The 13836-nt window shown below is 33.2% G+C and overlaps 1 protein-coding gene across 2 annotated transcripts in view; it reads right to left on the bottom strand.

Annotated features, from left to right (window-relative positions):
- Window positions 1-13440, bottom strand: part of LOC116431335 (UDP-glycosyltransferase UGT5) — an 84010-nt gene extending 70570 nt beyond the window's left edge. Inside the window, exon 1 of one of the 2 annotated variants that reach the window (XM_076371104.1) lies at window positions 12216-13440. In XM_076371104.1, the coding sequence (XP_076227219.1) occupies window positions 12216-13323 (1108 nt within the window). In that variant the 5' untranslated portion in view covers window positions 13324-13440. Of the gene's footprint in view, window positions 1-277; window positions 1695-12215 lie in introns of those variants that run through there. The other variant, XM_031986599.2, reaches the window with a different exon arrangement.
- Window positions 13441-13836: the final 396 nt, after the last annotated feature.

The following is a 13836-nucleotide window of genomic DNA, read 5'->3' on the forward strand; positions in this document are numbered from 1 at the left end:
AAATATGATTCTTTTTTCAAAATAAACTCTTCAAAAATGTAAAGTGACGAATCAATTCTGCTATCAGGTTCAATTCTGCAACCAGAAACTCTCTAAAAATCAGTGTAATCTTAGCGTATGTGATTCTAAGCAATTACAACTTACAAAAATCGAAATCAGAAACGCACGAATATGCAACGTACAATTGTATCACTAAAACTATAATTATTCGACATTCAATCCTTAATATCGTTGATCCGTACACCAATCGTTACGATAACAGAATACCTATACTTACTCATTACGTCAAACTGAGGCAGCCATTTCTTCACCAGGAAGTTCTTAGGTTTCTGTTGCATATCGTCGTTCTCCCATTTCCAAATCACTTTTCTAGGAATAGAACCGAGCACGTTCAACAGAGCAGTCAATTTATCCTCCGGCATGGTGGAGGCCTTGACCATAGAGCCAAGATTAAAATACAGAACCCCCTCGTGAGCTTGATCAAGGAACTTCGCAATGTCCTTGGGTAAAGGATTTGTCTTTTTCGGAATATGGATCCCACCGATCTCTACAACGTTCGGCGGGTGCACTCGAGCTCCGAAAAGACTGAAATGAGTATTAACGAACACCAACGAAACATTGTGACTCATTTGCATTAGATTAGGAACCTCAGGACCATAAATGCGGTTAGCTAGAGACTGATCAGTCCACTGAAAAATGGTGTTGAACATCGAGCACGCGGTGCCTATAGCGACTACATTCCACAATCTTTTCAGGAAGCTCATCGGCTTCGATACTTCCGAAAACAACGCCGGTACGTGGCTGGCTTCATGACTGAAGCCCACTTCTCCGAAGACCCACGGCATCAGCAAATGCGTGGATATTTCGATGAAAGGCGCGTCGATTCGATGGAATACAGCGAAGAAGCAATGAGTGTTGAAGGCTTCGGTGAGTACCAGGTCGAACTGTTCCCCCGATTTAACGAGCTCCTTGACACGTGTGTTATTCAGACCTGCCTCGCAAGCCATAGACGCCATGTGATGCAACAGGACTAAGTTCCCAATCATTTTGAACTTCGGATTGATCATCTGGTGCAGATCGACCACTTCTACGAACTGATTTAACCCATCTCCGAGTAAGCTAATGTCTTTGTAATTTGGCAGAGGTTCCGTGGCGATGGCCTTCTCGGTTCTGGGAAAGTATGAGATCACTGTCAAATCGTGGCCTCGACGGGCCAATTCCTCAAGCAGAGGTTTGAAAATGTCGAAATGACTTTTCCCCATGTGTCCGAAGACACCGAGGATTTTCAGCTTCTTCGCAGGCACAGGATCATTAATACTAGCCGAGCAGCTCGCAAGAACCATCAGCGCGCACACAGGGATCCATCGAAACCGCGACATGACGGTCACCAATCTGCTTCGCGTGGAAGTAGTTGAAACTCTGACCGGCACTGATCCGAGTAGTGGATACTAATTGACTCGTAAGCGTGTGATTACGTCACAGAGTCCACCGAGCTCTCTACGTGTGGCGAAGCTTCTATATACATACAGTACGTTAGTAGCTTCAAGGAAAAACGAAACGCGCCGCCAGAGAACTAATGTCGCTAATATTGTTAACTGGAATGATTCGTGTAAACTGCCGTCCAATATGCGACGAATCACAATATTTGTGCCACATAATGCTCCAGTCACGATTTAAAAGAACTTCTGACAAACGCGGGATGATACTGCGTATTTGCAGCAGCTATCTGCTCTCAAACCGAAAGATAATACCTATACTATCTACTATCAGCATGACAAGCAAGATTGCAATGGTTAACCTGTTGCCGTAATTTAGCGAGTTTGACACGTGATACAAATTTTTAATCAAACATAAATATCATGAGTCTGACTCGACGTGACAACACAAGTGAGACACCGGTCGCCATAATTATGGCCTGGATTTTGTCCGGTTAAATGGTATGGCAAGGGGGTTAACGCTTGCCTTACGTTAGGCAATAGATCGAAGCTGCAATCAATGACCAACAGGCGAACTGTTTGCTATTCCGGGCTTGTGACATAAGAAGTCCACTCAACCGCTTGCCATCGGATATGTTTGCGCGGAGCAATCCAAAACCCGACTGCGTGTATATTTTTTTCTTATCATCAGTGTGATTAGCTGACTGAAATGAACACATTAACACCTTTGACATGATAAAGAGTATTTATGATTCTTAAGAGATAAGTGGATAATTAGTTCATAATTTCTATAGTAGAAATGATTTAAATAAAAAAATGTTAAGTCGTTGATCTATATTGGAGCAAGACTTCGAGATAAACATTATCTATAGAACTCTTAATTCTACTTGATTTCTGTGAATATTATTGTGTACAATAGCTTTTCCGTATATATATATTCTCCGCTATACAAACTGTACATTTCGAACGTGTTCTTGATAAAATTGTTTGAGTCATTAGGATAAGAACGTAATAAGGTGGATAATGAATGAATAAGCAGTACACATTACACCGCAAAATAAAAGTTTGCTAATTAAACTTAATAACTGAAGTTCGCACGATACTCTGTCTATTTTCATTCAAGGTTGAATAAAGTAACGGAAAAAATTGTACTTAAATGTCTAGAGAGTAATTGTAAAGAAAAACTCCGATTCTGAAATCTGCAATGGATTCAGTCTTGAAGAAAATTGTTTAACGTCTATAGAGACGTTTGAATTCATAACGTTTTGGAAACGAGAAGCATGTTTATTCTCTCACCCGTTATACGAAGCAAAACATTAAAGCTACCAGCTTTAAAACGAGCCAGGCAAAACGTTGTACGACGTTTTATTGCCTAGTTACAGGAGTGTAAAAACGTCAACTTTTCAATTACAATTTAATAATCGTTCAACAAGTTAACTGCGTTTAACGAGTGTACACGTCATTTTAAAACTCTTTATGGTGGTATTTTTTTCAACGATGCATTATTTATTGTTTTAGACAAACACGTAATTCTTTTTCATTTCGCTTTAATTTTTCAGTAAAATATATTATAAGTGCGTTTGGCCAGCATTTGACGAATCTACACTTCACTTGATTTTATTGTGTGCGCAATAAAATATTTTTGGAAATAAGTTCCGCACTTAACGGATTAATTTTGTGAACTCACATTTAAGAATATAAACAAGAATTTAAGACGTTAGATTCCTTAGGCCGCTGAGCAAATGTGCTTTACTGGCGCTACTGTTGTTGGTAGACTATTTATAAAGATATGAGTTATTCGTCTTTGCTAAAGTTCGAAGTCTCACAAGAATAGATTCTCGTATACATAGACGTAATCTTCATTGTATCCGTATTGTACTGGAAAATTTTCAAACTCTAGAAGATGTTCTGACCGATTCAAATTTCAGAAATTTTCTTGTAACATAATTAAAAATTGATTTATAATACTATCTCCAAGCAAAAAGTTTTCAACGATACGTAATAGTACGAAGTTATCGAGAAATGCCATATTTTTATATATATAAAATACTAAGATTTGACTGTAAAACTGAAAATAATGCGAAATTCATCTATGTATGACATAGAGCATAGAAAAATATTCTATGCCTATTTACGTAATTGTCCATTTAGAAGATAAGAAAACCGTTCGTGAAGTTGAGGTATGAAAAACATTTTTAGTCAGATACAGAATTGAGTCACTCAGAAGCCAAAAGAAGGGCTTATTGACCTAGAAAAAAACGAAGAAACGTATAAATCCTTTAATAATTAAGAAAAATATTATTTAGTTCATTAAAATTTACAAAATTCAGAAAATATAAAAAAAATGGACTTAATCGCATTGGCTTCTGAGCGATTCAATTCATTTGTATAAACAGATTAATTAGTAACAATACGGATAAATTGAAATTTAAAAAATTTTACTCTTATTGTTATAATGACAACAGCAATACCGACAATACTTTTGCACACGCTAGGCAAGTTGAATTCTCATATAATGTTACTAATTACAGTAATGTCCAAATAGACGGAATATGTGGATTTAGAAACAGATCAAAAATTGACATTGGTCGATTACAAAATATAAAATAGTTCGCCTGAGAATAGTACTAACAGAACAATGAAATCAATATTGATTTCATAGATAACTTTTATAATTTCAAACACTTTGATATCTCTCAGAATGCTGTATTTACTGAAAGCTTTTAAAATATTTACAATTACGTTAAATATAGACGACCTACATATAGTCGTCAAATATGAAATACAACGAACACATTTCGCACATAAAGATATTTATGTATATTTATTCAATTTACATATTCAGTAGTTCAGAAAAATACATTTTACAAAATAATATCAGGAAAAAATATGTTGTGTTGCAAACGTAGGTCTTAAATAAGTAATGTATTCTTTTAAATATGTTTATTACGTATAAATTCTATATTTAGAAGTAAACGATAATATGTACATTTTAAATTTTTTGCGTCAATCTGTTGTTTCTGAAATATGTTGTTTGTATTTTAACTTTAAAGGTTGTTCTTTTAAAATACAAATGTCAAATATCATCTTCCACTTCAGTTGATAGATTGTTTTAATCTTAATGGACAGATTGAAATCTTTGATGAGTCATATAATATGGTTGAAACAAATCTTTGAAGTTTAATGATAAATTACACTGTCCAACGCGATTCTTGTTTTGTAATAGTCATTATGTGATCATTATAGAACTCCTTGTCCTAAATACAAATCCGAAAACCAAATTACTGGGTCACCCTCACTTTTCAAAAAACAGGGGTTTCTGTAAAAACGGTCGAATTTTTGAAAGAAACAAATGTTACGTGAAAACTAAAAATGATAAGTAGTTCAAATTTGTCGTAAAGAATAGAGAGTTACCTGAATATGTACCTATAAAAAGAGTTCAAATTTGTTGAACAGTGCTGCCATTAATAATACATTTTTTATAAATTGTTTAATTGTCATTTTTATTTTGTTGTAAGTGAAGAGTAAAGAGAGAAAGTAAAGAAATAATTAAGAAATGGCTTATAATCAATTCAAACGATGTTTAATTCAATCAATGTCTATCACCTATGAATATTTATAACTAAACACTACAAAATGTTACACATTTGTATGAAGTATTTTCATGAACTTTCTTATGAAATGGTATAAGTGTTTATTTTTAATATAGGTTGCGTTAGAAAATAATGTGAATATATACATTTGACATTTTATATAAACAATATTTATTTAATATAAGAAAGTCAATTATAACATTTTTATACGACAATGACTGAGCAATGACTGAACAAGACATAAATTGTTTCTAATGAAATGGGTGTCATATTGATTGTATTACTATGTCATTTTTGTAATATATTGGGTCACATTTAAACAAAACAAACATTATTCTTGTATGTATTTAACAGTATAAGTGGGAAATGAAAAAGTATCTAATAACAAATAATATGTAGACATGTGTTTGAAATACGGCACAGTCAATGATATTGGGCCAGTGCTAAAAACTGATATATATACCGCTTGACGCCATTAAAACAACTGTATGTACTTTTGAATTATTGATTTTGAATTTTAAACGAATTCTATTCCACGTATTTGCCGTTAATAAAACTTAATTACTAATGAAATATTAAAAACCAATCACTGTAGCAGTTCAGTAGCGTCAGTGTTAAATACCATTTTTAGTAAAAATCAGTTGACTTGACTGGTAAAATCACATTTGTCTCTTGTTCTGATATCATTAGATATAATTCCCATTAACAATCCAACTTATCTGGAAAAACTGTAATTACGATCAGATATCACTAATGGCAACAGATAATAAAAATATCAAAAAACGTATGATAGCTTATTTTCTGAGAATGCGAGTACTGGAAATTACGAACTCGAATCGTGTCGGTAAAAATGGAACAGCATCATACGAATATATATCCTATATATTTACCTGGAACTCCGAAGTGTTCAAATATCCCAAATCTAATTGAGATATACATACATTGAAATGGGTCTTACTGTATTCATAATAAATGGTCATACTAAATAGATTACAACGTAGGTTTTAGATGTAACCATCATTTTTAACCAATCGAATACTCAGTAAATATGTGCAAAATTTCCACGTATATGAAAATTGCTAATAACAGAAATTTTACGTAAAATAATTATTTTTTTAACAGAAAAAGAATGACATTTATAATAGATTCAAATGAATTTTATATTCTAGAAACTTCTATCATTGCTTATCAATAGAGTTACTATCTTTATTTACATTTATATTTTATACAACTATTCTAACGCTTAACTCCAAATCCAAAAACCAAATTGCTGAGTCACGTCCAGTTTTCGAGAAAACTAGGTTTTCATAAAAACGGTCGAATTTTTCAGAAAACCAAGTGTTACGTGAAAACTAAAAACGATAGGCAATTAAAATTTATCGCAGAAAATAAAGGAGACTTTCCCGAATACCTATCTATAAAAATTTTGAATTTTGCGTGTGATTAAATGTTTGTAAATGATGATCAAAGTTTAAAACACTTCTGTTACATTTCTACGAAAAGTGGATTGGCTAGCACGAATTTGCTATGCACCATTGGATTCTGTAGACATTTCTGAAGAGGAACCCCACCGCGGGAAGCACGAGATCGGTTTTTTTTTGGAACAGGGTAAGAAAATGTCCGCGAAGAGCGCGTGTACGGAACTTTCGCGCCACGTGGCCATCGTTCGCCGGCCACAGCTATGCAGGGCCGTGACTACGCGCTGTATAGACCTGGACCCCGGTCACTTCTTATATATATATATAATGTTTAATTGTTTTATAAATTTTCATAATAGTTATGAAAATGCTTTTTACGATCGTTTCGTTTTAAATAATTCGTTGTTTAATAGGTAAATACACATATACGAGTAATATTATTACGATGATTAACACTAAAACTATTGAATCAGTCAAGATAGCCGGTATAATTTGTATTATCTTTCGATTATTAATATTTTAAAGGTAATATATATATATATATAATATGTATATATACATATAAGAAGTGACCGGGGTTCAGGTCTATACAGCGCGTAGTCACAGCCCTGCGTAGCTGTGGCCGGCGAGCGATGACCGTGTAGCGCGAAAGTTCTGTGCACGCGCTCTTTGCGGACATTTTCTTACCCTGTTCCAAAAAAAAACCGATCTCGTGCTTCCCGCGGTGGGGTTCCTCTTCAGAAATGTCTACAGAATCCAATGGTGCATAGCAAATTCGTGCTAGCCAATCCACTTTTCGTAGAAATGTAACAGAAGTGTTTTAAACTTTGATCATCATTTACAAACATTTAATCACACGCAAAATTCAAAATTTTTATAGATAGGTATTCGGGAAAGTCTCCTTTATTTTCTGCGATAAATTTTAATTGCCTATCGTTTTTAGTTTTCACGTAACACTTGGTTTTCTGAAAAATTCGACCGTTTTTATGAAAACCTAGTTTTCTCGAAAACTGGACGTGACTCAGCAATTTGATTTTCGGATTCGTATTTAGGGTAAGGAACTCTATAAGAATCACCTAGTGGTTATTATAAAAAGCAAAATAGGTTAAAATTTGTTCCACAGTGTAATCTGACTTGTTTACTTTTATTTTGTCATCAGTTATTCGACTCGTTACTTTGGAAATAGATGAAATGAAATAGAATTTGGAAATAGAATATGTTTCGTTTGAAACATTTCTTTTATAAAATAAATAGTGCATTACCGAATGACATGCTGATCTGAAAGACGCCTAATATTATAATGAACACGGTTGCGTCACCTTCAGAAGGCAGCGAATTCGGTTGCTATGTGTTTTTGGGAGTGTATAGAAATCTGAATGTGTGAGTGAATGAGTCATCTGATATACGGGGAGTCCGTTTAGAAGCGAACGAGAAAAACAAAATACGAATCAGGCAAAACAAGGTCAACTATGTAATCGTCACAATTTTATAGTCCTTTATTTAACACTTAATGTACATATTGATTCCTAACAAAACCAGCCGAATAACTGGTTACAAAATAAAGGTACACAAATTATAAGATAAATTTTTCTTAGTCACACCTTTAAATCAAGGTAACACGACAACAATGGGCTTGCTCGAGGTGACGCGATGGGTTTTCCCTAAAACGAATGATATCGCAAATAATTCTTAATAATATAATTACCATAAATAAATATTGCCAAATGTTTTTTCGTGCTTTTAATATAAGAACCTTTGTATCAAAACTTTTTACAGCCTATGTTTATATAATGTTTTCCCAATTTGTTATTTTTGAAAACGGATTGAAATTTTATTTTCTTGGAATTTGAAAATGTATTTTAATGATAAAACATTTTTTTAATGTTTTTTTAGATTACATTATGTAAATTTAAAATTAACATTGAATAAAATTAATGATTTAACAGAATTCGTTTCTTTTTATTAATCCATTTTGTATCTTTATTCCAAATTTTACAAATACACAAGAAAATTACTTTCATTAAATAAAGACAGCTATGTCTTAAACAGCTAAATATTAAACATTCATCGAGGTAAATATATTACATGTTCCTGTTGCATATTGTATTCGATTGCATAAACGAGCATATCAACAACTACATTCTTTTTGATTCTTTTCTGGGAAAGTTGAGAAATTTTCTAATCGAGAATAATTTTAATTGTGTAATGTAATGTTTCTTTACAATGCAAATACAACAAAAATATATTTTACAATATGAAAATACTACTAAAGTACAACTTATATATATTAAAATTACCAAGGATCCTATTAAAATTATACCTCGATCGATTTGATTTAAACTTTTAACACATTTAGTACGAATTTGACGTAAATTTCTCGCAATACCTTTTCCTCCTAGACACAGAAGTTAAATTATTACTTTACCAAATCTGTTAACCTAATTTATTAAACATCTGATGAATTAGATTTCTAAGACCTAACAGATTAATCTAATCTATGAAAAAATTTTAATCTGTATAATTTATGTTGTAAAACAACTAAAAAATCACGGTTGATGAGAATATATAACTCTATTGCTTTAATTATTTTTCATGTAAATTTTTCACACTTTCAATAATTATTTACATCACGCGAAGTTCATTAATTTCGATAACTTTTAAATACCTTGACAAGGTTAACATATTTCATTTTTGTTTCTTCATTTGCAATCATTAACTTGGAATAAGTTTTCATGCCATATGCATAACTATCTGTAGTACTATAATATTCAGTTCGTGATACAGTAATAACAATTGAACTTCTTTGAACTATAGATAAGATACATTGCGACGCAATTCCGTTCGTAAACATTCACAGACGAAATATTCGACGAGTCTTTTTTTTTGTATTTACAGCCAAGTCCTACTCATTGTATGTCATTCCATAAAGGAAGGCTAATAGCTAAATATCCCGGCTAAATAACACTCCGGTTGTATCATTTATTAAAACAGAAAGGCAGTGATGGTTCATTTTAAAAAGTTATTTTGTATTATAAGGAATAAATACAAATTCAAACGTAGATACATGAATATTAAGATAGAGTAGATTTTTTAATTTAAGGGAAAGGGTTCCAGAGTAATACAATTTGTGAAATTTTGCAAATAAAATTTGATCTTAAGAATTTAATATTTAAGTCTTATATAATATTTTATGTTAAAAATCGTAAATGCGTTAAAACGAATTTTTATTTCAAAACTAGTGCATATGAAAATTTTTAGTTTCCAGGTTTTTAGGTATCGCCAATAATTATGTGTGTACACGTTTTGCAGATGAACAAAAATTCAATTCAAGTCGAAGACTATAATAAATTATAGAAATTGACCAATCAAAAGTAAGGAAATGAAAATATAATAAAAGACCATTTCTTGTCGGACATTAAAGTTTTGTTTATATTAAACATGCAATTAAATTTGTACGTTCAATTTAAATAAGTTATAATTATAAAACAATTTATCTATTGATCAATTACTCGTAAATAGAACAAATCAAGTTCTATTACTAAATTTGATCACTGAAAAATATATAATAGCTTAAACGACGGAAGATATAAACATTTAGTTGATAACCATAAAATGAATTTTATCGAACCGAATAGTAGGGCACATGTACAAAATATAAAACGTGCTTGGCGTGAAACTAAAGCCAATTTCCACGATATGGAACTCGTAAAAAATATTACATTACTTATAGTATAGCTGAATTTTTGTTTCAAAAACATCATGACTTCAATGCTCGAATACTTGCATTCGTTTTATGTAATAACTGAAATTTTCCGCAAACAAACTACAAAAACCAAAAAAATTGCAAAATAAATAATTACTCAAAATGTCAAGAAATTATCTAAAAATCAAGTAACATAATAAAATCATACGTTGTATTGAAGACGTGGTTCACTTATTTTTGAATATAAATTTGTTTTAATAAAAACCACGTATAATGGATTTTGTGAAATATTAATTTAATCCTTATTCTCAGAAAAAGAGGTATCTATTAATTAAATTAGATGTCAGGTCCATAGTAATAGAACAGGTGCAAAAAATTGCAATTCTCAGATGACAAGTTTCAACAAAAACCGCTGCATCACGAATCTGTTATGTGGTCTCCCAAATGACGTAGCTAAATCTTGGGGAAGTTTTCTTCTTGAGTTATGATTCATAACATATGACTCATGGAGTAAACAGAAGTGGTGTGCGGTGAACTATTAAGAGGTAATTATCAATTCGAACGAAGAAACAATGCTTTGTATTATGCATTTCGTAATATAAATATGCTATTATTACAAATTTTATAATTTTCTAAGAATGAAACTTTTTTATACCTTACTATAATCGTACCAGTATAAATGTAAATATATTACTACAATTGTTGGGTCACTCCATAAATAATGCGGATGTTTCATACTTTTCTATATTTAAAAATTAAAATAAAAAAAAATTGATTTTGAAATAAAATATATTCTACTTTAGTCTCTATAAGTACTGAATTAATTTTTATAAATAATTATAAATAAAGTAAAGTAATGATAATAAATATTTTAACTTTTAAATATGAAAAAAGAAGTTTAGAAAACCGCTGTATTTATGGAATGAATCAATACTTGCATTTTATTTGAAAAAAAGAATGTTCCTGTTCTATATATGAACTTGACACATATACATACAAGTGCATACTACAATTCCTTCTAAAACAATATTATTTCCATCATACATATGCAACATGCTTTAGAAGTTGAATTACAATTACCATACTAGCCTATTACTGTTATAGCTAAGTTTATCTCCTCTCTTTTCGAAAACATCTCAGACAAAAGAACTAAAAAAGGGAACAATTTTCTTATTGCGTGAATTTATGTCACACCCACATTACTCATTTTCAGACTTTAAACCAAATAAATGTCAGATAGTTTCATACATATGTATTTTAAACAAAATTAAAAGAGAATCTTCAAACGGGAAAAAGTGATTTCAAAACTTTGAACAAGGAATTGATAAAAACGGTACTCTAATAATTTAAAATACTTCTTTCCATCATAGTATACGAAAAAACAAAATATTCGCCAAAGTAAATCTACGAAAAGCAGAATAATATCAAACGATCGTGTTACTAGTTCACCTTGCACACCCGACCCTTCATTTACGCGGAGTATCCGTTCCACGCGGATTCGTTTTACGCCAATGAAAATTGCGTAAATAAAGTCCGTGGGTACAAAAGAAAATAAAATATTGGAAAGAAAAGCTGGCAGTTTTAGGAACACATATTTGTTTCACATTGCTTAATAAAAAAATAATAATAGTGACACTTCAGAGAACAAAAGTACATTTCATCTGGTGTCGCGTATAAACATTGCCACATGAGTATTGTTATAATCTACCGCGTAAAAAGATGTGTAAATGGAGAGCTAGAACAAAGAGAATTTCATTGATGTAAACAATATTTTAACACTAAAACAACCGAACGAGTCAAATTGGCCCACTTCAGAATTTGTATTTTGCAAGTATTTCAATTCTGAAAGCGTTTTTGCAAAAGATTTTAAATTAAATTTGTGTATTTGTACAGATATGAGACTAGACGCACACTTTCTAGAACATTCTTTCGTTACCATGCATTAACTTCAAGTACATTTGGAAAATCAGTTCCAAATACTCCAACGCTTGAACATATATTCATATTACATACACACGCATACGCTATTCCCAGATCGTTACAACAACAGAACATGTTTACTCACTCATTATTTCGAACTGGGGAAGCCACTTCTTCACCAGAAAGTTGTCGGGTTTCCGGGGCATGTTCTCCTCCTCCCATTTCAAAATCACCTTTCTCGGAATTGAGCCGAGCACGTTCAACAGTGCAGACAATTTAGCCTCGGGCATGGTGGCAACCTTGACCAGGGACCCAAGATTAAAATACAGAACGCCTTCGTGGGCCTCATCCAGGAATTTTGCTATGTCTCTAGGCAACGGGTTCGTCTTTCGCGGAATATGCAGCCCGCCGATCTCCACAACATTCGGCGGGTACGGTTGAGCTCCATGAAGTGAATAATGAGTATTGACTAACATTAACGACGCGTTTCTACCAATTTGCTTGAGATTGGGGACTCCAGGACCGTAATACTTATGAGCCGTAGCTTGATCTCGCCAGTGGAACACGGTGTTAAACACGAACGCCATGAACCATGACATGAGGAGGTTGTCCATTCTGTCTAGGAAATTCAGGGGCTTCCTGACGTGAGTAAATATGGACGGTATGTAACTAGCTTCGAAAGAAAAGCCTAATTCATCGTAGACCCATGGCATTAGCTGATGCGTGGATAGTTCGATGAAAGGTGCGTCGATTCGATGGAATATCGAGAAAAAGCAATGAGTATTGAAGCTTTCAGTGAGCACTAAATCAAATTTTTGTTCGGTTTTAGCGAACTCCTTGATACGTGTATTATTCAAGCCGGCCTCGCAAGTCACAGACGCCATGTAGTTTACCATGTACAATGCCTTGATTAGACGCAGCCGCGAGTGATCTACCACGTGCAGATCGACTACATTTAATAGCACATCCATTCCTTCGCTTAATAGGCTAATATCCTTATAATTCGGCAGTGGTTCCGCAGCGATGGCCTTCTCAGTTCTAGGAAAGTACGAAATCACCGTCAGATCGTGACCCCGGCGCGCCAGTTCTTCGAGCAACGGCTTGAAGACATCGAAATGACTCTTTCCCGCATGACCGAAAACACCGAGGATCTTCAGCTTCTTCTCAGGCGTAGCTTTGCTGATAGTCCCCGAACAACACGACAGAATCAGCAAGAAACACAGAACAATCCATTGAATCCGCGGAACAACCATAGCGACGCCGGACTATGAACTTCCTCGTACGAAGGATGACGAAGCTCTAAACAGTGAATCGTACGAGCACGGAGTCTCGATCCGCGCGTCACTTGTTACGGGGAAACAAGTGGAAAAATAACTTATCACGGGTCCCGGAGTTTCATTGCGGCGGAAAGTACTGGGAATTGGAGACGAATGGTACGATAAGTCGCGATGATAACACGCGGCATATAAACAATATGTACAGTCTATTCTAAATCGAGGAACAATAAAAGTGCAACTGGAATGCAAACGTTCGAATACGTTTAACACGAAAAGTACCAGACAAATCAAAATGACCCATGTCTGATTTCTTCCTTTCGCAATTATTAAAATGCAAGTGTTTCTTTGAAAAATTATTAAAGAAATTGATTCGATAACGCGTAAACTGAATTGTAAATCAATCGAAGTTTCAATAGATACACTCTTAGAGTTTCTGTAGAGAAATTTCAAAAAGTCAATTTAGCTGCTCGGTAGTTTTAGTGTTAATAC

This window comes from Nomia melanderi, chromosome 9 (assembly GCF_051020985.1).
Source record: "Nomia melanderi isolate GNS246 chromosome 9, iyNomMela1, whole genome shotgun sequence".
Lineage (NCBI taxonomy): Eukaryota > Metazoa > Arthropoda > Insecta > Hymenoptera > Halictidae > Nomia > Nomia melanderi.